The sequence below is a fragment of the Apis mellifera genome, linkage group LG12, assembly GCF_003254395.2.
Source record: "Apis mellifera strain DH4 linkage group LG12, Amel_HAv3.1, whole genome shotgun sequence".
In the NCBI taxonomy this organism is placed as follows: Eukaryota; Metazoa; Arthropoda; class Insecta; order Hymenoptera; family Apidae; genus Apis; species Apis mellifera.
In genome coordinates, this window is record NC_037649.1 from 7,986,263 (window position 1) to 8,013,817 (window position 27,555).

General features: G+C 25.9%; 1 protein-coding gene across 6 annotated transcripts; it reads left to right on the forward strand.

Annotated features, from left to right (window-relative positions):
* Positions 1 to 26,437, forward strand: FAR1 (fatty acyl-CoA reductase 1). 6 transcript variants are annotated; one of them, XM_006565150.3, is made up of 7 exons: positions 1 to 167; positions 13,162 to 13,196; positions 20,304 to 21,015; positions 21,359 to 21,607; positions 21,991 to 22,340; positions 23,007 to 23,603; positions 23,792 to 26,437. In XM_006565150.3, the coding sequence occupies exons 3-7, from the start codon at positions 20,803 to 20,805 to the stop codon at positions 23,931 to 23,933; spliced, it is 1,551 nt and encodes a 516-aa protein (XP_006565213.1). In that variant the 5' UTR covers positions 1 to 167; positions 13,162 to 13,196; positions 20,304 to 20,802; the 3' UTR covers positions 23,934 to 26,437. The 6 variants fall into 6 exon arrangements, with proteins under 6 accessions (XP_006565213.1, XP_006565211.1, XP_006565210.1 ...); XM_006565147.3 differs by lacking the exon at positions 1 to 167 and adding an exon at positions 11,407 to 11,618; XM_006565149.3 differs by lacking the exon at positions 1 to 167 and adding an exon at positions 11,418 to 11,488.
* Positions 26,438 to 27,555: the final 1,118 nt, after the last annotated feature.

Here is a 27,555-nt window from a genome sequence, read left to right on the forward strand (position 1 = left end):
AGATTTGGCGGTTGCCCCAAGATGGCGGACTCGGTTGGCGTGCGACAAGCACGAGCTGAAAAGTGCCGAGAATATAAGAAATTCGTGATTCTGTGTTAAATCGGTAGTGCGAGTTTCATTTGTGGACAACTTACAGACCGTTAACGAAGAAAACGCTCTCGGATAACGTAAGTACATGAGAAATCAGTGACACGAAATCGTTTTCTTTCGGTACGAAGTGAAAAGCCGCGCCCGCTATCATACATCTTAATATTGTGGGTGTCATGTAATCTGTTTTCTACATTTATAAATATATAATTATGTCTTCATGTCGACAATAAAATCATTAAAAATATGATCCATAATAAGAATCCGTTATAGTATCTGGAAAATTTATAGTAGGGATATTGAAGTTGGTATGCGAAAATCGAACAGTCGAGTGGCACAGCCGGATACCTACTTCGTTCTGATTCTTTACCTTAAATTTCTGTTAGTTTTTCGTTTGATAACAGAAACTATAGTTGATCAATAGCTAGTGTAATTTTACAATATTACTAGATATTAGTTAAACGATTTTCCCGCCGTGTCTGTGAAAGATATGACGAAAATTTTACGGCTTATAACATGATTTCATCATATCCTCGACGGATCCATTCTCGACTTATTCAAACTCTTAAAGACTGAAAAAAGAGATTTATTTTGACTTTTATCATACATGTTGTTAGGAATATATATATATATATGTATCTATATAGGTATAGATACATATATATATATATATATCTAGTTTTAATATTAGCGGATTTTTGCTTTTTCTTCGACGTATTGTCTCGATATAATCGTGTATATATAATATATATATATATGTATATATATATGTATATATAATATGTATATATATATATTGATATATAACTGAATGTAGTTGTATGCGCGCGTTTCTTGGCGTGCGCAACACGAACCCACATGCCGGTTTATCGTGTGAAATACTTACGATTCATATTCTTAATTTTTTCCATTTCTTTATTGTTATATATATATATACACACACATAGATATTATAAGTAATATAGTAAATTATTTATTATTGAAATAAAATATTAATTGATTTATTTTTTTTAATTATTATTTTCTTATGTTTAAAACAATATCAAATAATTCAATTAATGTATAGGTCATAATCCCATGGAAATTGTATTTGATAACAAATGATTATATATAAAATATATTTATTACTACGAATTTTGCAATAATTTATTGGCTTAACAATAAATTAATATTCTTTGGTTCTTATTTCTTTTAATAAATATTTTATTAATATAATATATATAAAGGAATAAAATATTAATTATAATTATATATATCCTGTAATATATACATATATATATATATATATATACGAGTATCTTAATAATTGATTAAAAAATTAAAAAGTAGATATATAAATTATATTATTTATTATTGTTTTCTAAAAAATATCCAATATTATTTAATCATTATATAATTGCAATTTTTTCTATGATATATGTAATTATTCTTATTAAATTGAATTTAAAAACAAATTTAAAAATAAATCATACATTCATAAATTTAAATAAAAGAAAGAGAAAGTAAAAATTAATTTTAATTTTTTTTTTTTTAAATTAATTTCTCTAGTATACGTATATATGTAACATAAATTGTACAAGCAATTCAATTTTAGACTATTATTTTATATAAATGAGAAAAGAACAAGAAGTCAATACGACAATGATTTTGATTTTTTGTCTGGAAATATTATCCGGTGTCGGTAAATCCTCGGAACATGATCAATACATGGCGTGTTACTTCCGCGTTTGTCCGTTCCGCGTAAAAGGGTTGTCATTCGCGATGGCTACTCTTTCAGTTTGTATATGTTCAGCCAACGAGAAATCTTTGGATTCTCTATTTCATTTAACGATCGTTTAACGTACAATGAGTAATGCATAATCTAGAAATAAATATTAAACGTTAATATTGAGGAATAATAAAAAGTATTGAACAAAAGTAAAGAATACGGTAAATATATATTTACAAACTATTTGTTTCTTTATATTCTCATAAAAATCACATCTTCACAAATATTTATAAATATTTGTTAGAAATGGATGTTAGGAAAATTTATTTTTTATTCATAAAATATTCGAAATATTGTTTAGTTTATTTCAAATATATTTGAAATAATATAGTTGATTTTATGTGTAAAGATTTTTTAAGTATTTAATAATCTTGAAATCTATATATAATATATTGTGATATATATAATACAAACAAACAAATTAATCAAATTTCGTTTCAATTTTGTCTATTAATATATTTTTTTTATAGTTGTCTATTTTGTCTACATTTTCGGATAAACATTTTATCATTATATTGCTTTCTATATTTCAATACATATTACATAGACTGAGGAACGTTTTCATAATCGGTTCATTGATCACTGAAAAGTGCTTCGAAGCAGCTCGTGTATGTATTGGTTTATTAGAGCGTGATTGAACACAAGGGCGGATTCTAGGAAAATGGCATGTACCCTTCTTGCATCCCATTTTACATTTTTATACTTTTAATGTTCAATTTTTATTAATTTTTTTTTTTTTGCTAATGAATATACTGATGATTTATAGCACATATTTTGTACAAAATCAATTGTTTTTATCGAATTTTTTTTTTCATTATAAATTTAAAAATAAAGTCAGATTGTAACTTAAAATAAAATCAGATATAATAATGTATTAATAAAGTTTAATAAATAAACAATAAAACATATATTGATTATACATTTTTAATAAATTTTTTTCTCTTTTTCAAAAAAAAAAAAAAAAAAGTAAAACATATGTACAAAACTTATCAAAAGCATTTATATGCGTATTTAATACGAAAATTTTTTATAAATATAATGTTAAAATTTTTTTGATAAAAATAAAAACGTTCTTTAAAAAATATTTATATTTGTGTTATATGGTTATCTGTGTTTGTCATAATTTCAAACTCTCGATAAAATTTTGCATTAATATTTAAAAAATATATTCTATATACATTGTTATATCTATATGATTAATTGCAAATTTTTACAAATTTCTGAGAAAAAAATAAAAGATTTGAATTGTAAATATGTAAGATATTTAAAATAAGATTCGTGATATGATACGATATAATAACATTCGATAAATTCATCACTAATAATATAGTAATGGATCTTGATTAAAATTTTATTTTTTTTTATTTATGAAAAAAATATATATTTTACAATATATCTTCAAGTTATGAAATAACTTATGAAGTAACTTTTTATACTATCTTAATTTCTGTTTTACACATTGTTATCCGATAACATAAATCTTTCTTATCAGTGATCATATCTTTATATATGGAATAAAAATTTGTATTAATTTAATTTTATCAACTATTTTACACATTTTTAATTTAAATAAAATATTTTCCTAAAATATCCAAATATCGTAAATTATAGGAACACGAGATTGAAAGAACAAAATATTTACTTTTGTTTTTAATATTATAATGTCATCATCATCGTGTTAATAAAGATTTCAACGAAATATTATTGCTAGCTATTCGATCGATTAAATAAAAAAAAATAAAAAAAAAAAAAAATGACCGATAAAATTAAAAAAAAAAGGAAGTAAAAACGTAAGTAAAGTGAATTAAGTATCAAACAAAATTACTTAGACTTTATCTTAAACAAGCGTTACTTATCGAACACGAAAAAACATGAATTGAATTGAATTTCCTTTTTCTTTTCTTTTCTTCTTTTCTCTTTTCATTTCTACTTTTTCTATTTTTTTCCTTTTTTTTCTTTTTTTCTTTTTTTCTTTTTTTCTTTTTTTTTTTTCCATCATCGTTTCAAACACTCATAAACGTATGCAGCCGTTCAAGATTATTTGCTGTTGGTGCATAATTAGCGTTTCAAGTTAAGTAAATTGACATTAACGAACATATATGCAAATCTGTATTTCGCGCGAAATAAAAAATTTTCGATTTTTATTATTATTAGGGAAAACACTGAAACTGATTGTATATACCGAGAAAGAATTATTATTATTTTTCTTAAAGCGGAAAAAAGTCTTCGATTCTGATCTATCATCGAAGAGAAAATAAAATATCAAAATTACGATACATCGGGGGGTGAAAAAAAACCGCATATTATTTTTTAAAAAAATTTTTTTTAATAAGAATATTCGATATTTATTATTCGAGGAAACAAGCAAAAATTGTTTCTAAAAAAAGTTTGCAAGAATTTTTTATTTTCATTCTTTCTTCAAGACTTATAAATAATTTGATTTTTCTATATTTAAACACACACACACGCACGCACATCGTAATGCAATTTTTTTTTCATAAAATCTATTTTTCCGTTTTATATGTTGATCTCGTCGTCATTTTTTTTAGATATATGTGGAAAGTTTTAGAAAGAACCATAAGGGATCTGATTCCGGTTAAAGTTTTACACAGATTTCAAAATCTTGGGGCGCTAAGGTATTCATATTAATTAGTTTAATAATTATGTAAAAAGAAAAAAGAAAAAAAAAACACATGTGCTTACAAACAAGTGGTAAGACAAGGCTTCTTTATTATCCTTCTAGATCGTAATCGATCGTCCTTGTACAAACCAAGATGATCGTAAAACAAGCTAATAGGAGCCACCTGGGACACTTTCAATAACCTTGTTTCGAAATTGAGCAAGCTCATTCTCAAATACGCGGCACCGCTTATTAGTAAGGAAAAGTGCCACTCTGGTAGAAGTATGATCGATGTCCACATATACAAATATGGGTCATGATGTAAAAACTGACTTGTCGTAGCTCGAATAATATTTGCTTGTGCGCATTTTCTTCGATGTTTGATCGACGATCTAAATTCACAATTAACACGCATGATTTTATTATTTCGTTTCGATCGACAACGAAGGAGGAAACGTGAGATGAGGGCGAAATAAAGAATTGAAGAAATATGAAGATTTGGAAAAAAAGATATGAAGGATAATAACGTTATGTTAATATATATAATTATAATGTTAAATATATGTTAAATTATTGAAATTATAAAGATAATTATAATATTAAATATATGTTAATATATAATAAAATTTGATAATTTTTGTTCCTTGTGTCTTTTTTATTCCTGAAATCTCAATAACCAATAAATTCATATATATTTTAACGAGGAATAAATTATTTTCTCAAATTATATCTTTTTATCTAATATTAAATAAATTTATTGAAATAATTCTCTATTTTTGAATATATTTTAATAATATATATATATATTTAATAATAATTTGTTTTAGCTTCTATTTTTTTAGATTCCTTTTGTTTCTTTTCTCTTATGAAAAATATATTAATAAATTATATTTTATATATATATATATATATTATTATTATTATATATATATATATTATTTCATATATTATTATGAAAATGTCAAATCATTCATTTGACGTCAGAACGATCCCAGGAATCCTCATAATCTTCAAACTTTATGCTTACTTTTTATTATCGCAAAATTTTCTTATCATAAATTATTTTTTATTATTTTATAAATGACCACAGAAAAAATTAAAATTCTTACATTTCTTTGCTCTTAAAAATCTTTGCTCAAAATATTATGATATTTTTATATTCTTATAATATTTAAATATTATATTTACTCGAAGGCTAAAAAAAACTTAAGACAATCATTGATATATATATATATATATATATATATATATATGTATACACACAGAATACAATTGGATAAGAATTAAAAAAAAAATGATTCTATAAAAATGAAATAAAAATATGAAATATAATTTTGTCAGTAAATTTTTTGAATAAACAAGTTCGAGAAAATGTCAAGTACAACTAGTAAAACAAGTTTGAAAAATTATCAAGTACAATTAAGTGGCTATTTCTTCAATTAGATACGAATGAACTATCGATAGTTGATTACTTTAAATGTGTTTAAATAACCAAAAGATACATGGATTACATTTTTTTTTCTTTTTTTTTTTCATTTAAAAGTTTTCGAAAAATTTGAAAATTTATTAATTACTTCTCGATTGTTATTGTATATTTAATCTTAATTTTCTCCAAAAACAAGAACTTTTAAGCGATAAAATTTTATTCCATGTTTATTATTTATTTTTGTGTAATCGTATATAATGACGTATAATGATTCTGTTCACTCGTATCTAATTGAAAAATAATTAACGTTTTCAAACTTGATAAAATTCTTTCTTCTGATTCTTTTTTTTTTCTTTGTGTAAAATCATTTTTTTCTCGATTGTACCACCATTTACAAAACATTCCACGTATACATTGATATACTTTAATATATTGTGCAATAATATTAAGAAAATAAAAGATCTTGATTAAAAATTAGAAATTGTATATGAAAATGAAAATTCATCATTTATATATCCAAAAGTTTTCGATATCACAGTTGAGAAATAAATTAGAAGAACAAACGATTAAAATAACTAACGAAAGATTAAAAAAAAACGTTAAATATATTTTTTATTTCAATTGAAAATTGGAACCAAGAAATGTCGAATTTCTAGAGCAAGAGATATGCAATCGGTTACGTTATCTTCGTATGTTCGCAAGCAATAGTGTAAATCAAACAAACCATATAGGATTGGATTATAATAGTAGTGGTTTTAATTCTACAATGCCACACACATTCAATGCTCAGATAACCGATAACATTTTCATGCTTTCTTCGGTATCGATTCTATCAATCAGTCGCGCATATTTGTATAATCGCGATAATAGAAATTTTCTATTTTTAAGTGCAAAAAAAAGAAAAATTATTTTTATCAATTCATTAGATAAATGTGTAAAATTAGTTAGAAACTTGTTGAGTAAACAATTATGTTATCATATAATATTTATCACATTGAAAATTTCTTCACATTGAAATTAATCTAATAATTATATAAATTGAGTTAAATTTTTTTTTTTTTATCGAAAAATATTATCGAATAATTCAATGGTCAGTTATTATTTTCTTAAATCGGAACACATTTTATCTTCAATTTAATTTCAATAATCTTCAAAGAATTCAACTCTTATCCGATAATTTCCAATTTTTCCTCAAATTGTTTATTTTAAAAGCAATTTTTAATATTTTTATAATTTCAAATCTTAGAATTATGAATTGTGCAATTAATCTTTCCTTGGAAATTTTTCCAAAAAAAATTTCATTAAATTCACAAACAACCGGTCATAGTTTTCATCAAATTTCATCAGAAATTACGTGTAAACATCTCATTTGAAATATTTATATCGAAACGAGTTTCAGAGACAAGATATCATTTGTGTATATTATGTTTCTACATAAAAGGTTCATTAGCATTAGTCGTAACATCTAACTTCAATCTTTGCTCGAATAATATTTTTGGAATACGTGTTGTATATATATATATTTTGGTACAAGTTCCTAGGTTATATATACACACATTTAACATATTATATCGACACTCATTTCGAATACAACCATCGATCGTATAATTTCGATCATTTTTCCTTTTTATAGTCGTGTTATATCATCGTGTAATTTAATATTCAACATTAATTTGGCCCGTTTAAATTCACGAATTTCGTCGAGGAAAAGGAAAAGGATTTACTTAAGATTAAACAATGAAGATAAAAGAGAACAAAATTCTCGATCCGTTAGACGAGGTATACAAGGTGAAATAATTGATATTTGAATATATATATATATATATATATTTTCTCTCTCTCTCTCTCGATTTATTTTTACTTATATATCAACTGTCTCCTTGTTCCATTATTTCTTAGAGATGATTCTAAAGTTTAAGTTAAATATAAAAGTTACAATACGATATAAATTTCCATAAATTATCGAATTGCACATTTCATACCTTTGACACGAGGGGGATAATATAGTCTTAGTTACGACTGTGTTAATGGACATGATCGTTTTAACTTTTTCATTTACAATCTCTCTCTATATTATCCTCTCATACATTGAAGTGATGATGGTGTGCTGGATGGAATGCTGTTGCACTTCGCCCTTGATCATTGCAAACAAAAGCACATGTCAATCTGCGTGATTGCATAAAAATTCTCATGCAAAGCGGAATACATATAGTATTTTGTCTTAAAATATTTCTGTTCATCCGTTGTAGACTTTGTTCCGCGAAATTTATTATTTATACGAATAAAATTATTATTTTTGCGAATATATTTCATCGGCAAAGGATAAAAATAAAATATATTTTTAAATATATATATATATATATATAAATAATAATTAAATTTATATCGATCATAATAATTGTTGAATGTTATCACAAATTATAAATATTTTGTAATAACATTATTTAAATAACATTAATTATACACGTAAATGTAAAAGAAAAAGATTATAACAATTGTATATAATTATATATAATTATTATATTAAATCAATGGATTGACTTTTTTAAAAACACGAGGAAAATATAAGAAGATATATTTTCAAATAAATAAGATAACTTATAAAATAAAGATAAACTTATATAATAAAGATTTTAAAAAATTTATATTTTATTCTGAATAAGAAATATTCAATAATATTCAAATTTAACACATTCATGTTTTTTTGACGTAAACTAAATAAACGTCATTTAAAATATTATTTCTCGATCTTTTCACGATCAACTTCCATTTTTATTTATATTTATTATATTTTTTGTCAGTTTGGCAATTTTTTTTCTAGATTAATTTAATCGTCTCCTTTTCGCAAATTCATAGGCAGAAATTATTTATTCCGATATTTTTAGCTTATATTATATCTATATATAGCTTTTAATTTTCACGACGATAAAAAATATCCTCGAGAATATCCTCCATGGGGAATCGGAAAAGGATTGGCAAAGGGTTAATAATAAACATAGGAACTGCTTCAATCAATGATATTTTCACTCACGACCAACTTTCTGCGTGTTATGGTTAGGGTAAAAGGGATCAAGGTATCGAACATAACGGCAAACATTTCAAAACAATTTGAACATGCAATGTACCTCTATAAATATCCATCGCATAACTTTGTAAGAACATAGGCTTGCCTTGAATATAAAGTAATTTCTTTTGATTTTTTTTTTTTTTTTTATCCTATTTTATATCATTTATTAAAATATATATATATATATATACAGTTTGGATGATAATATGATTATCATATCTCGCATATTTAACATTTCTCTTTCGAGTCAAAGATAAATCTTTGAGATAAGAAAAAGGAAAAAAGAAAGATCAATGTATATCATTCACATTATTTTCATTATTTATATCTTTATCTTTGATACGATACGATAGAAATAAAATTTGTAAAAATTTTTTTATAAATAGCGATATTACGTGCGTTTTATCAGAAGATATTAAAATCATCATCATCACTTGAAGGATTTTTACCTTGATCTTGAAACTCATCGATATGTTTTCTCAATCTTCATCATCTTTCTGTTCCATCGGAATTTTTAAGTAAATTTTATTTTATTTTATTTTAATCTTGGACGTCCAATCTTATTCCAATATTTTTCCTTGTATTACCGATCTTATTGATGGTGGATGAACACGAAGAGAATATCAGAGCTTCTTGTTGGTTAAACTATAACATAGTTACACTCTTAGAATCGCTGTTGCTTTCTTGAAGAGTAAAAACCACTACTCGGATCTAAACATTTTTATAACAAGCATTTATGATTCCACTTATTGGCAATACAATAGTCTTGGAAATGAATCGACACGATGCGTATCTTGACACGTTTCTTTTATAGAGGAGTCGATAGTTAATAAACATTTTTCTCCTATTTATATCCTTGCAAAAGGATATTATTTCGATACAGGGTTATTTAGATAGTAAGAAACGTGTGTGTCAACGAAATGAATAAAAAAAAAAAAAATTGTAAAATTTAATAGATAATTTTTTTTTTTAATATTCCAAAAAAAAATCTATTGAAATTTAAGAACGAAGAAAATAATAAGAAAATCTGATTTCGTCGTGCCCTTTCCATTCTTTTCATCGATATTATTCCATCGGTGTATTATTAATGCCAATGTTTTAAGGCGATTTCATTGTACCGATTCTTTCAACTGTACTGTCGCTTAATTCCATATTGTTCCGTTAGCCTACTTTTTCAACGATACGATATATATATATATATTATTATAAATATTACTTCTTCAAAATCAAGGATTCTCTTTTTATTTTCTAATTTAAAAATATTTATATTTAATTTAAGAAAAATTAGCACATTAAAATATATTTTAGTGCGCTTTCTTCTTCTTCTTCTTCTCCTTCTTCTTGTCTTTGCGCTATGAGATCATATATGAATTTTGAAAACATGAACTATGAACGGATATTATGAATTCCATAATTTATATCTTGAAATAAAAAACAAATGTATAATATTGCATATGTAAAAATAACAAAGTTGAAAATAATATATATTTTATATATATATATATATATATATATATATATATATATATATATATATTATTATAAATATTACTTCTTCAAAATCAAAGATTCTCTTTTTATTTTCTAATTTAAAAATATTTATATTTAATTTAAGAAAAATTAGCACATTAAAATATATTTTAATGCTTTCTTCTTCTTCTTCTTCTCCTTCTTCTTGTCTTTGCGCTATGAGATCATATATGAATTTTGAAAACATGAACTATGAACGGATATTATGAATTCCATAATTTATATCTCGAAATAAAAAACAAATGTATAATATTGCATATGTGAAAATAACAAAGTTGAAAATAATATATATTTTTAATTTTTTGTTACGGTTAATTTGCATTTTTCCCCCAATCGTTTCACTTTAAAACGTGTCTTATCGATAATATTGCACCTTTAATTGGAAGTTAATTGAAAATTAGCGTAACATTTTATGTATCGTTTAAATATCGTTACATATTAATTCGATTAATTATTGAAAATGTATATATCAATAAAATAATTAATTTTTAAATTTTAAATGTAACATTGAATTTAGAATTGAATTAACATTTAATCGAGTTAATCAAATATACGTTTATTATAAACATAAGGTATATTGAAGGAGAAGAGGAAAAGTAAGAGACAATAACTTTTTATATCTTACACTTGCAATGTCAACATTTTTAATTTATATGCATATCGTGTAGAAAAATATCACAAAAAAAAACCTATCAATGGTCTTTCAATTTATGATATATACATACGTTTAAAAGTGAAAGGATTAACGAAAGATGAAACGCATCAAAAATCCCCACAAACCCGCTTATCCTGTGCGTATAATGCTTAGAGATGCATCAGTAGCAAGTGGTAATAGGAAGTAAGTAGTGGGGGAAATTACCCCAACCTCTCACGCAGAGTCAGCTATAAGGTATCCCGATTGGTCCCAAGTAGGCTTAGTTCACCTTTCGTTAGTGAGTTCGTTTTTAAGGCGTCTGGCCCACATATTCTGTTAGTAATCCTCGATACGCGGTAAGTGTTGCATCGAAGTATCCCTAAATCGCAACCAATAGTGAATGATACGTGTCGTCTATCATTCCTTTTTCTCGAAATTTTAAAACTAATTTTCTTGGATTGTGCTCGTCCAATTCTCCACTATCTCGTAAGTTGTTTATATTTTTTTTCCCATATGTACGAATTGATGATTTGTGTGTGCGCGCGTGTATGTGTATATATATATATATATATATATATATATATATATATATATGTGTGCGCGTGTATGCTGGATAAAGATTTTGAATTTCTAATTCCTTGGTATTTTTTTATATTTCGACGAATTTTATTAAATTGAATAAAAACATTGTTACTTTTCTTTTTTACGGGTGTAGGTATATTTATTTTGTCTTATTTAAATTTGAATTTAATTACCGATTAGCATCGGTTATTTTCGTTTTATCAATAGTCGTAATACCAAGTTAGTCGTTGTATTGAACTTGACATTTCTACTTCATTCGATTCTCTTCGGTTTTATTCCCTTCGTGTAAATGAAAGGATTTTTAATAAGAATGAATGAATAATCTTTGAAAATAATATTTCATTGCCTATCGATTTTACTATTGTCAAATCAAATTTTTATATCAATAATTTTCCAAGAAGAAATAAAACGATATGAAATATATATAGATTGAATACAATAATGGAATAATATTGATTAATTATTGAATTATTTCGTCGAAAGTATTTCTATTTCGTTAAATAATAGAAAGATTTTAAAATTTCGGCGATAAATAATTTTTCGTAAGATAAATTTTAGCATATACAAGTGATAAAAGTCAACGAATTAAACTACGAACGGATTAAAATCTTTATTACGATAATGATTTTTCTCACGATAAGAATATTAATATGTTCATTTACATTTGTAAAATATTTTTAAATTTAAATAAGTATATATATATACATATATATATGCATGAATAAATTCACGTGATAAATTCGCACGATAATATAAAGTGATATTGATAATTGATTGGCGTCAATTATCGATAGTGAACGAGGAATTCAGATATAAATGGATACCACGTGGAAGTGTATACATGATAAAAATTTATGTTGTGTGAGTGATATTTTTTTTTAAAAGTTTAAATAAGAATAAGTAAGAATGAGATTTTTGCAGTGATTGATGTAATAAATTCAATAAAAATTATTATAATATCGTTTGTATATTAATCGAAACATGTAGAAATCAATGATGAATTATTACGTGTTACATTTGATCATTCCTCTTGTACATTTACAAAAAGAATGAATATTTATGGCACATTAAATCATTTTAACACTTGGAAATTGATTAGAGATTTCAAAGATATGGAAGGAAGTGAGAATTACAAATTAAACACTTCCAGCTAATTAAAATACGATTCGGATTAAAAAAATTCGATTTTCGAACAGAATTGAAATTATTGTATTATTATATACAAATTTATGATCGGTTAAAATAAAATTCGTGATTCGGTTTCCTTTTTTTTTTTTTTTTTTTTTTTTCCTTCTGAATTTTATTTTATCATTAAAAAAGTTAGTCATTTTAATCATTTTTTTATCATTCGATACATAATTGTTATCGTTTAAGAACAACAAGAATCAAACACATTACAAGATTTTTATTTAAGTTTTCTTTTTGTTTTTTTCTTTTTCATGGACAGGTCTAACATAGTCAATGGTCAATGGCATAAAATGGGTAAGCGAATTCAAACAAATTCTATTTATTTCTTATCGTTATTACAAAAGAAAAAAAAAAAATTAGATAATACATCGTTCACGAATAAAGTTAACAAAAATAATTATCGTTCGAGCGATAATTATTCGTCGAATAATTTTTCAATGTTTCGATATAATATATTGTATATAAGTAACCAACGTAACCTCAAAATATAGAATACATGTGTAAAAAATATTGCCATTTCCCTTTGAACCGACTGTTTATACATGACGAGACATTAGAATTGAAGTTGACCCTAGAATATCAAAATGTAAAAATATTCGCAGTTCAATCGATATTTGTCGTTTAGCGATGCTAATGATGATGAATGTTAAATTTGATCGGAAACAGTCGGTAATAGTAGCGACTGGACTTGTAACGGTTATGTCACTCGGTCTAAGGGTTGTGAACCAATGTTACAGAATAATCGAATCTGTATGTACGTTTCGTACACGGGTTGTTCTCGTATTAAAAATTCTATATCTTTTTACATTTCTAAATTTCGGAATTCGACGCGGGTATCTCGACATCCTTCTTTCCTTTCCTTACTTACGCGAGACGTGACACGAAAGATCTGTTTTTTTTTAAAGTTGAAATACACGGTTACACTTAAACGAAATAAAAAGAATCGTGGGAATTGAACCGGTAACCGGAAGTTTGAATTGTTTAATCGGTGGTTAAAAAGGAAATTTCATCGTGGTACGACGTGCTACGTCGTCTGGCCGTCGGCCTCTCTATTCTCTCTCTCTTTGTCCCTCGCGCGCTTATTTTCCTCTTTCCTTTCCTCTTTGGCGAGGGTCATTGGCCACAACATTGATACTATCACGTTACAATCGAAACTGTAGACGTTGCGGATAAACGTAAAATCACGATCAAATTAATTATACGATTATGCGCCGGATCATAATTGATCATCAATCAAATTAATTATTCGTTGAGAACGATATTTACGAACAAATGAAATTATTACGTATACGATACGTACGAGATTCGAAAACTCTCGTGAAATATATAATATCGAATCGTGAAAAATTATTTCTATCCACGATTTGATTATACATTATATATTGTAATTTGTATGATACAATTTCGATTTTAAATTCAACATTTTCAAAGTTTTCAAATGATTATAATTTCTAATTCGAGTTTAATTTAAGTAAAATTTATTGGTACAAAGTGTAAATTCGGGACAGAAAATGAGAAAAGGAAAAAAGTATTTAGGAATAGAATATTAATGAACAAATTATTCAAGGAAAAGGTATAGGATGTAGAATGTTAATGAACTCGGGAAAACTAATGGACGGGAAAACACGTGGAAAAAAAAAAATCGGAATAAAAGAGGAACATCTAACATTTTACGCGAATTGTTTTTTTCTCGATGTAATGCTTTGCTATATGTAAACATGACGTGTTTACCGAACGTTATATATTTCTTAGAAAATTTCTTACGCAAAAATTAAATAACTTTTAATGCATGGATTAATCATCTTTAATTTATTTTTTTTTTTTTTTTTAATTTTTCTTCCCCTTAAAGTTTTTTTCGTTCGATATTAAAACGAAATTTTGCTCGAGAAAAAAAAATTGAATTGTTAGAAATATATTAGAATTGTAGAATATATTTCTTTATTTGATTTAATTTAATAATTTTTTCTTTGCACAAAAAAAAATGCAATTGGATTAATCTTTATTTTTGATTCTTGTAATTGAATTAATTATTTATTATTCGATCAAATTGATTTAATTTTTCTTTCTTCGATCATTTTCAAATATGCAATAAGAAATTAAAATAATATTAGTATCGTTGAATTGAATTAATATCGTTTACGTCTACGTTTCAAAATAGATTCATTATATTAGCTGACATTATTCGGACATTATTGAATATTATTCATTTGCTTTGAACAAAGTTCACAATCCATGCATGTAGTTGTCATCTAATTACACAATTGACGTACGCATTGTGATGTAAGAAATTTACAATTTTGGTGAAATATTTCGTAATTTTGCAACTACAATTTGATCGCCATAATAGATGAACCATAAAATTTCTCTCCTTTTTCGCCTTTGTCGCACGTTCACACGCATAAATTATTTGATATTATCGATACGTGAATCGATTATCTTGAAAATAAAATTTAATCAATTTAAATTAATCGATTTTTGATGCAATACATATATATATATACACGCAATTATTGATTAATTTGTCACTTTTAATTATATTGAAATTTTGTTTTAATATTACAAACACAAATTGTAATAATTTATTTTTTTTTTTTTTTTACTTTATCATATTTTATCTATTATTTTTTTTTATATTTTATTATATTTTTTTAATTTATTATTAAAAAAGAAATGAAGTATCCGGAAGAAGGACAATTTTATCGAAATTATAAAGATTTAAAGATGTGTTCTAAAAATGTGTAAAAAAATATTTCATTTAATGAAATAAAAAATTGAAATACACACAATTATTGATTAATTTTTCATTTTTAATTATATTGAAACTTTGTTTTAATATTACGAACACAAATTGTAATAATTTATCTATTTTTTTTTTTTTTTTTTTTTTTTTTTTACTTTATTATATTTTTTTAATTTATTATTAAAAAAGAAATGAACTATCCGGAAGAAGGACAATTTTATCGAAATTATAAAGATTTAAAGATGTGTTCTAAAAATGTGTAAAAAAATATTTCATTTAATGAAATAAAAAATTGAAATAGACGCAATTATTGATTAATTTGTCACTTTTAATTATATTGAAACTTTGTTTTAATATTACGAACACAAATTGTAATAATTTATCTATTTTTTTTTTTTACTTTATCATATTTTATCTATTATTTTTTTTTTTAATTTATTATTAAAAAAAAAATAAACTATCCGGAAGAAGAACAATTTTATCGAAATTAATAAAGATTTAAAGATGTGTTCTAAAAATGTGTAAAAAAAAAAATGTTTCGTTTGAAATAATGAAATAAAAAATTGAAATACACGCACTGGTTGTAGTAAGCAATGCATATCTAGTTCAAATTTATGAAAACTATGTCACGAGGTTATCGATTTGTAATGTGAAAATGATCAGTAGGAAGAACGCGTCTTCGTAATTTAAGAGGAACGCGTCTTGAAATTTTAATGATCCTTGCATTATTGTGTTACATTGAATCATTTTCGATGATTCTTTTATATAACCGATATAACAATAAAGATCAATGGATTGATAATAATGATCGCGTTACGTAAAAATCATCGCCAATTGTGTATTCGGTAAAAAAAGAAATTGTTTAACAAAAAAAAGGAAAGAAAGAAAGAAAAGAAGAAAGTGACAAAATTTCACTTTTCTCTTACGTTTTCGAGCATGATGATTAATCATAAAGAATTTGAAGAGTGAAGAGAAAATGTGATAGGAAAAATGAGAAGAGAGGAGAGTGATAAAATTGAAAGAGAAACGTTTTACGAATTAAAAATAGCAAAAAGCAAAGATTAATATCAGCGTACATTGCAAGAAATGAAACATAATTCTCAGACGTAGTTATAAATTGAAATATATCGATAAATAAGAAGAGTCGAATAGTAACAAGAGACGAGAAAAAAAATGTATGCAAGAAAAATTAATAAAAAATTAATAAGTGCAATTAAAAGATTAAGTGCAGATAAAGAGACTAAAAATAGAAAAGGAGGAAAAATACTATACGTATAGAATGATGACAATTTATAATTCTTTAAAATCCAATAGAATAGTGGGTGAAAGTCAGAATAAGTAGGTTTCGAATATTGACTATTATATTAACAGGATTAGACACACAGTATCGTCCAAGGTAATTGAAAAGACCTTTTGTATTATGTAACTGTTCTTATAAAATGATCACAGGTGTACCGTATTCAAAACGGTATTTTAATATATTATTCGTCATTTCTGTCAAAGAATTATTCAAAATACTAAAATTACTACTTTAATGAATAATTATTTTGAATTGTTTGAGTGAAGTAGAGAAAGAAAAGTTTTTTTTAACTTGTAAACATTCGAGTATTATTTTCAAAAATAATTGTGATATTATATAATTATTAGTATTAGTACGATATTATATAATTATTAGTATTATGTAAGGGACAAATCTATTTAGATCCTAGAAAATATTTTTAAATTATCAGTAATTGTATCACTAATTATATATCGTATTAATATAAAATTAGTCTTGCAATTAAATAATCATATATAATCGATTATTTTTAACTTAATTTATTTTTAACTCTGTTTTAATGTATCTTATTTAAAAACCTTAATCACACGAATATCGAGAATTAATTAACTTCTTTGGAGAAATTTCGTTAATCCTTCGAAGAATAGAAGTTTAGTAGTTAATTGTCAGAAAAGTTTAAATTTGATATTTATCTTTCTTTATGCATCATTTCTTATTATATTCTTACGGTCAAAATTTCCCAATTTTATTCTACTTGGTAAACTATAAATATATTCACTAATGGAAGAAAATGAGTTTAAGAGTTTCCATAACTGTTCTGGCAATTTGCCAAACATTATATACTTGAAAACCGATGGTCATAGCGCCGTATGCTTTGTATTATATTTGATCATGGAGATGTGTTTCAAGATCACTTAAAAATACATTTATCTTTAAATTTCATTGATTGAATTTATTCGTTTTATATTAAATTCTTTTTTCTATCTGAATTATACCTTCTCGTTTGTAAAAATAATATTCAAGCAAACTTTCACTTTTTCCAGATATATTTTCATACGTAGTTTCATAATGATTTACGATTACCTAATGTACCAACTATTGTATTGTATTCATCGTCGTTAGAATTGCATGCTTTTTTTCCACCCTTGTACCGCATGATACGCGAACCTGAGCCAATAATTCCAAAGTTATAATTTTCTAGTAGTCGTTGTGGTATATAATGATCGATGTGTCTGTAATTATGCGTTGTTAACTTTCGTTGTTACGTACATCAAATTCCAGTTTAATAGCTGTCATATACGTACATTGAAAACGATTTAAAACGAGCGTTCGTTATTCGATGGAAATACATTTATTGGGAGAAAAATTTTACATCTAAAATCTATTATCGATCCATTTATTTAAAGCTAAATTAATATTAAAAAAAAAGAAAAAAAGATAGTGTTTCAAAAACACAAGTACAATTCGCTGACTAATTCTCTCTCGTATGCTTGGATAAAAGGTAAAATATGCACACTTTTTTTCTTGGATTCAAAACAAAGCTACTTTTACGACATTTTTTTTTCTTCTTTTTTAATGCATACTTAACATTTTCACACTCTCGGATGTTGTTACCAGATGTTGTCATCGATGCGAGCAATTTTTTTCTAAATTTTCAAAAATAATAAAAAAAAAAAGATATTTGTAACAATGTAACAAACTGTATGACAACCAAATTTACATAATATTCGTATAAAATTAGAAGTCGAAAAAAAAACGTCACATTGACAATACTCCTACTATAATAAAAATACCTTATACGTGAAATATTACAATTATAAAAAAAATATTTTTCTTCTAAAAAAAGAAGAAAAGAATCGTAATACTTTCTCTCGATATATTAATATACATCTCTAATAATTTCTTTCTTTTTTCATTTTATTCTTTCTTGCAAAATACAATACTATGCAAAAAATACTCGAATGTGGTGGAAAAGGAGGCGGAGAATACGAAGGTGAAACTTTTATAAAGAGAGGGAAGAAGAAAAAAAAGCGACGCGCGATTAGACGAAAAGAAACGGAAAGGAAATAAGGATGTATTTGTCAGTCAGTCGGTCGCGGTCATTGTTCGTCGCATAACGGGTTCTCGTGTAACGGGGTCGAGCGACGTTCTTCCCCTCTTTTCTTCCTCCAGTCTTCGCGGAGATCATGGAACGGGTGGATTCTCGTGACCGTTTCAAAGCTGGGACGTTGACCTAGAATCCTATCGGAACCGTTTTTCTCTAACGAAACGTTTTTAGCATTTCTTAATATGTTGCAATAGATTAAAAAAACAAGGATCCACGATAGGAATTTGTTGAATCGTTTGTTGATACAATTTTTGAAATTGTATATCGAGAACAAGTTGTTGTTGTTGTTAATTTTTTAAATTGTGCATCTAAGAGAAATAGGTAGAAATCGATTCTAAATCAACAATATTTTCCTTTTTTCATTTCAGCCAGATTAATTTTTCTGAAAATTTGTATATCGATGGGGATAAATTCAAAAGAAAAATAAAAAAAGTAAAGTGGAATAGATTGGAAATTTTATTGAAAGATTATAAATAAGTAAGCGATAAATTGTTGAAATAAATATTTATCCTGTGGAATATATGAATAGAGATTTTTTTTTTTTGAAATTAAAAAAGTCATTGAAGATTAATTTATATTTATGATAAAGTTATTTAAATATTTATTTTTTCTATTTATTTATTTTTCGCCGATTTTACGATTTAATATAATTTCTTCATATTTATAATTATTTTGTATACATCTCTTGTATACAAAACAGTAAATGTATGCATAATATCTCAAGATTTTGCATATAAATAACATATAATTACATATAATATATCATATCGATTAAAAAATGATAGAATGAGATACATACGATTATTAATGCATGTAATATACATATATGTAAATATTGGAATTTTAAAATTTGAATAAATTTGAAAGGAGGATCTGAAATCCCGAAATCTATCATTATTAACATGGATTAGATCCGAATTAATTTCATAATTCCATATTTTTCCATAATTATCTCGATATTAATATTAGAATTCGATAAAAAGTGAATTTAAAAGTTTCGCTTTGATCTTGAATTCGATTTCTGTTTTTTTTTTCTTAATTATTCAAAAAGAAATTTCCATAACACTTATATATATCATTAATAATTTATCGCTTATTCTCAAGTAAAAAGTGACCTCTGAGGTCGATAATGACTACTGATATTGAAAAAAAAAACAGGATGAGGAAAAAAAGGCAATAAAATAAATCTCGTAAAGTGTTTTTTTTTTTCTAGCGAATAATAAAATAATTCTAACGATTAATTCTAATGTTCATCCTTTCCTCTTGTTTTTCCAGGTAAACGAACACCGTGGTCGCTAGAAGACACGAAATGAATCCAATAGAAATTAAATCTATCCGTAGTCGACTTGAAAAACTTGGAAAACTTTGGAACCACGTGAACGTATATCATATTTATTGTAACTTTCTCAAGTTCTATTTCTCCATCTTCGAGGGATCGATATTCATTGTTCCGTAACTTGTACAGCCGTAAACGAAACAAAAGAAACAGGAAAAGGAAGAAATATATATATATATATAAATATACATATAGATCTATATCCTAAAAAAAAAAAAAAAAAAAAAGGATAAAGAAGATTGAAGCAAAGCCAAAGATAAAAACCGAAGAGAAGGAAAAAAGAGAGGAAAAGAATTCTAAACAATAGAAAGATTTTTTTTTTTAAAAAAGCAACGTCATTAGGGATTGTCCAGGGGAAAAAAAGGAGGGAATAATTGATTAGGATTATTTTGTTCAATTGAAACGGTGGCAAAAACGTCAGTGAGAAAAAGCGTCAAAATGAGCACAATAAGCGACAACCAATGTACGTCAGTGAGAGATTTCTACAAGGACAGATCTATCTTCATCACCGGTGGTACCGGATTTATGGGCAAAGTTCTCGTTGAGAAATTACTCAGATCTTGTCCCGGAATAAAGAACATTTATATTCTGATGAGACCTAAGAAGAGTCAGGATATTCAACAGAGGTTGCAGAAATTGTTAGATGTGCCGGTACGTTATTATTTCTTTTTAAAAAAAAGAAAAGAAAATTTCAAGTTCGTTCCAAGCCCTATCCACACTTGGACTTGGAAGTTTTAAGAAATCATCGCGTTTCAAAAGTCACAAGTATTACACAAACGTAAAAATTTCTCCGAACTCTTAAGCCCCTGTTAACTAATCGGTACATAAAAATTCGTTTAGAAATTTCTTCTCTCTTTCAAAAACAAGTTTGTGCAATAGGAATTTGATCGAAAATCGGGGTTAAAAATTTAAATTTTAAATAATCGAATAGATTAATCTTCTTCTTCCTTAATAGAATTGAATGAATCCTATAGAATGTTGGAAATGTTCACAGCTGTTCGATAAATTGCGTCGGGACACTCCTGATGAACTTTTGAAGATAATCCCTATAGCTGGAGACGTGACGGAGCATGAATTGGGCATCTCAGAAGCTGATCAAAATGTTATAATAAGAGACGTGTCGATCGTTTTTCATTCTGCTGCCACTGTGAAATTCGACGAACCGTTGAAGCGTTCGGTTCACATCAATATGATCGGCACTAAACAACTGTTAAACTTGTGCCATCGTATGCACAATTTAGAGGTAAATATATATATATATTATAATATACATTATGAAAAACATAAAAACTTTTATGTATATAAATATATGATGCAGATGGAACAAAATATGCAATTATGTATGATAATTTTTGTATAATTTATGTATAATGATTTATATATAAAATAATTGTGATCGTTAAAGCAAGAAGGCGGAAGAAGTTGTTGTAATAATTCCAGTTTGAGCAAAAAACCAATTGAATTTCAAATATTGTAATTTGTCATAAATTCAAGTGATATTAATCAAAATTATAATATGAATATGAAATGTATAATATTTCCAATAATATCTTCGTATCAAAATAATAAAAAGAAGAAGATAAATATCTATCGAAGAATGAATTTAACATTTGTTTCTATTTATAGGCTCTGATTCATGTTTCAACGGCATATTGTAATTGTGACCGCTACGATGTCGCTGAGGAGATTTATCCTGTGTCGGCGGAACCAGAAGAAATAATGGCTTTAACGAAATTAATGGATAGCCAGATGATTGATAATATAACACCGACTTTGATCGGTAATCGGCCGAATACATATACGTTTACCAAAGCTCTGACTGAAAGGATGTTGCAATCCGAATGTGGCCACTTGCCGATTGCAATTGTAAGACCCTCTATCGTTCTTTCCTCGTTTAGAGAACCAGTATCTGGATGGGTGGACAATTTAAATGGACCAACTGGAATTGTTGCCGCTGCTGGCAAAGGTTTCTTCAGGTAATTTTGAAATATTTCTTGTACTCTAGTTAGATATTTTTCTTAGGGGAGAAGAATTTTCATCCAATGTTAAAATCATTGTAAATATTGAAATAAAGTTTCTTATATCTAGAAAAAAAATACATTGTAATTTAAAAATTACAAGAGTCAATCAAAGGGACATGAAGTATAGGATAATTTTTTGGATTATAAAAACTTAAGAAGAACAAATAATAATCAGTTAAATTGTTCATGGAATAGTTAAAATTGAACTATTTAAAAGATTGATATCTTTTCTGCTAAACTTTTCAAAAAAAAAAGAAAATACATTGTAATTTAAAAATTGAGTCAATCAAAGGGACATGAAGTATAGGATAATTTTTGGATTATAAAAATTTAAGAAGAACAAATAATAATTAGTTAAATTGTTCATGGAATAAAATTGAACTATTTAAAAGATTGCTGCTATATCTTTTCTGCTAAACTTTAAAAAAAAAAAAAATACATTGTAATTTAAAAATCAAAGGGACATGAAGTATAGAATAATTTTTTGGATTATAAAATTTAAGAAGAACAAATAATAATTAGTTAAATTTCATGGAATAGTTAAAATTGTACTATTTAAAAGATTGATATCTTTTCTGCTAAATTTTTCAAATTAATGAATAAATATTTTTTTTATCGCAGATCTATGTTGTGTCAGAAAAATATGGTGGCAGATTTAGTGCCAGTCGACATAGTAATAAACTTGATGATTTGCACGGCATGGAGGACCGCGACAAATCGCACGAAAACAATTCCCATATATCATTGTTGTACAGGTCAACAGAATCCAATCACCTGGCAGCAGTTCGTTGAACTGATATTAAAATACAATCGAATGCATCCACCGAATGACACTATTTGGTGGCCGGATGGCAAATGCCATACATTCGCCATAGTGAACAATGTATGCAAGCTCTTCCAGCACCTTTTACCGGCGCATATTTTGGACTTCATTTTTCGACTGAGAGGCAAACCAGCCATTATGGTTGGTCTACATGAGAAAATCGATAAGGCTGTCAAATGCTTAGAGTACTTTACTATGCAACAATGGAATTTCAGAGATGACAATGTTCGACAATTGAGCGGAGAACTTAGCCCCGAAGATCGGCAAATTTTTATGTTCGATGTCAAACAAATTGATTGGCCATCGTATTTGGAACAATACATATTGGGAATTCGGCAGTTCATTATTAAGGACAGTCCGGAGACACTGCCAGCTGCTCGTTCACATATTAAAAAGTAAGTAAAAAATGGAATGGAATTTTTGTACATTTTTTTTTTTTAATATTTCCTTTTTAGAGAAATAACGAATAAAAAGAAATTAGAATTTTACATTTTTTGAAATTATATGAAATACATCTAAAAAAAAAATAATCCTTTTGTGTAATATATTATATAATATTAATTTATTTGATTATATATTTCAGATTATATTGGATTCAAAAAGTTGTAGAATTCGGGATGCTATTAGTGGTGCTGCGTTTTTTGTTGTTGCGCATACCTATGGCCCAAAGCGCATGTTTTACACTATTGTCTGCCATATTACGCATGTGTCGTATGATTGTTTGACGGCTCAGAATGCCGGTTGAAAATCGCGAAAAGCGTTATAAGAAACAACTAATCGTAAAGAAGCATAATTTAATGGTGCAGGTTATCCTTCAACTTCATTGCTCATCATCCCATCGGTTGGCCTTTTCGATGTTTCTATTTGTTCATAACTAAATTAGCGTTCGCTAGAGATATTAAATTTTGCGGAGAGTGTCAGTTTATGAAGCAAGTTCAAAAAGGACATAAATAATGAAATAAAAAAAAAGAAAAAAAAGAAAAAAAAAGGGGGGGGGGAAAAAAAAAGAGAAAAGAAAGGAAAACGTGCATTCGAAGCTTCCAAAGTTACCACGTGTAAAAGTCATTTTGTTATATTATTTGAAAATTAACGAGAAAGGTATATATATATATCCTTTTGGATACGTTGTCTTTTCATTCAAGCAGCAAAGAAATGCAGAAAAGAAAGTTCAGACATTTACGACCATACGTTTATTGTGGATATATTTCATTGTCATTATAATCGTGTTTTTTCGATGTTTGCCTCAAAAGAGCACTTTGTTCTTGAACATCGATTTTTCGCATATCGTCGATTTGTAATGACGTGACACTAGAAGTATTCGAAACAGATTATTAAAAAATCCTGATACAGTTATCTTCCAGATTTATCTAATTAATTGATTCAAGAAGAAACAGGCTGAAAAAAGATCAGTGATTAAATAGATTGAAAAAAATAATCGAGGAGATATAAAAAAAACAGCTACAAATATATTTAATATTATGCTCATTTGTGTATATATATTACATACATACACACACATATATATATATAACATTTTTTTTTGCTAAAATAAACGATTATTATATTGCTAATAGAGGTGAAATAAATCGGAAGATGACTGTACATATTTTGTGTCTCAGTCTGTTATTTTTCACGGTAATCATCGCGTATAGTGCGATTTGAGATCAACGACGCGTGAACTCCGTGAGCCGGCAGCTCGAACTTAATTGAAATTTATCGATTAAAATTAATCGATATTTACCATAAAACCTTGTAATTTATTGATATTTTTGTTGAACGTATTCTTTTCCTTAAAATTTTTTTTCTTTCTCGAGAAAAAAAAAATTATTTAAGAAAATTATTATTTATTTATGTTAACATTTTTTAATGAAAATGATTGTGTTTAATGAGCTTTTTTATTTATTGACCTTGGAATTTTCATAATTTTTTTAATTAGCAAGGTTTTACCGTGTATTTCATTTTCGAGGAAATAAATCTTGATAATTTTTTTCTTTTTTCTTTTTTTTTTTTTCTGTTGAAAAGAAGAAGAAGAAGAAGAAAAAATAAAAAGGAAAAAGAAAAAAAGAAGTTTTAAGGTTAATCGTAGATAGTAAATCAAAGCGATAGATTATTATTATATACGAATGTGTATTTTATAACATTGCCAAACAATTTTAACGCACGCTAAATTTCTTCCTTTTTCATCATTTTTACAATATTTAGAAATAATAAACAATTTCTTCGTGTAAAAGATCGTTTAACCTTTTCAGAAACAAAATTTTTTTTTAGATATATATATATATATATAGCTACTTTTTCGAGTAGACTTTTTCACAATTTCATGTAATAAACTATAATACAATAGCATATGTGTAGTGATGAAATAATCAGAAAGGGTTAAACGTCTAGTAAGCATCGAATCCTTTCGAGTCTGCGTAATATCAAATTCTTTCTTCTCAAATTACTATTTAGATTTTACTTTGTTAATAAAGAAAGGAAACGTAGACTCGAAATGATTGATTAGAAAAAAAAAAAAATTTTTAACGCCGGCTAGAGGAGTTGTAAATTCGTCGTGCCTTTGTGTCGTTGCCATTTGGCATTTTGTTCGTTCATTTGTACTGTGACATAAGATATTATAGACGTATATTTAGTCACATTCTTACGTCGATGCATGCTCGATTATATCATCCTCATTCGGTTTCACCATCAACGAACCAAGTTACTGTTTCTTCTTCTGAACAACATCAAACTTTGATAAAGTGTAATTATAATTTTCTGTATGAAAGTAATCTTTTGTATGCGTTTCATTGTTATTATTATTATTATTTCGTTTGAAAAATTATTTATAAAAAAAAAAATGGATGAAGGGATGCGTTATAACTTTGTTTAATATATATTTAAATTTATTCCATTTTATCGTGTACTTTTAATTAAATAATTAGGTGAATTTTTTTTTGGGTACATTCCAATATTCCTCTTAATTTAATGATCTTTGTTTCCTAATTAAGACATATTATTTATAATTTTGATGTAAGAACATATGAATCAAATTAAATTTTAACTTAATAATAAATATAAAATTAAGCAAAATTAGATTTTGTATAAAAAATTTGTTTCGTTTTTGGTGAAATTGAAAACATAGGAGGACACTGACGAGTGCCAAGACATCCAGCTTGTTATAATTAGCACAAATGTGGTGCGTTTACTGCTAAATCATTGTAATGGAGAAAAATATCAGAATAACATATAACTATCTATTATATTCATTCATGTCCAAGTATGGATGCTTCTTATAAATTGAAAATTCCAATATGGAAACCAACACATTGAAACACATAATATCACACACTGCTTTTTAAATTTGCTACCGGTAGGCATGACATGTTAATATAAATTTTGGTCAAAGTACCAAGCATTTATTTTTAAAAGAAAACAAAATTTATTTAAAATTTATTTAAAATCCCAAATTAAAAATAAAAATGAATTTTTTTTATTAAAACTTATTATCTCACTATCATCTAAATGAAAATTTAAATGATTTCAAACAAAAATTCAAATGTTTCAAGGAACTTTCAATAATGATGAATTTTGAATTTCAATTAATCAATTATTTTGTGAATTTTATAAATATTGGCTTTATAACGGAATATTAAAAAATAATAATAATTAACATTTTTGCAATTGCAAAATAGAAGTAAAAATATTATAAATAAGTAATAATAGTACAAAATTATATATATTTGAAGGTTTCTTGAGAAAAAAAAAAAGAAGAACTGCCACCGGTAGTAAGCGAAAAATTATAATGAAAAAAATTTGGGTACGGTGGTTTTTTTTAAATAGAAGTTGTATTTAAATTATTTATTATGCAAACATGAATTGAGATACATAAATATCATTAGATATCTTATAGATATATTATGCCATTCGTAATGAAATTAAATTTTAAAAGCATTGGCGACTTATTTTTTTGTTTTATTTAAGTTTTTCGCACATACTCAATAGTGAGAAAAGATTATTATTTTATATGTAAATAGAAATTTATTACAATATATGCGTTCCATTATTTTTTTGTTACTCAGATTTTTGTGAATTGTCGTCATTATACTCTTATTAATATAAGTTATTATATTATTATATTTAAACATGCGTTAATTATTAATTCTATCATATAAAATACTCCACAAAAACTTTAATTAATTTTCATTTTACAACATTAAATATTGACGCTAGTCTGTACACAATTGCTTTCCTTTTATGCTATGTATGCTAATATGTTGCCTGTGCCTTTAAAAAAATGATTGATTGGTCGCCCATTTTTCAAATATACACATTACATGATTTTCTCGACTTTGGAGAAGTAATTTACTT

Excerpts from the sequence above, each read along its gene's own strand:
- FAR1 (XM_006565150.3), top strand. The coding sequence starts at position 20,803 with ATGAGCACAATAAGCGACAACCAATGTACGTCAGTGAGAGATTTCTAC. Across the intron at positions 21,608-21,990 it reads ATCGTATGCACAATTTAGAG|GCTCTGATTCATGTTTCAAC; the intron begins GTAAATATATAT and ends TTCTATTTATAG. Across the intron at positions 23,604-23,791 it reads GCTCGTTCACATATTAAAAA|ATTATATTGGATTCAAAAAG; the intron begins GTAAGTAAAAAA and ends TATATATTTCAG.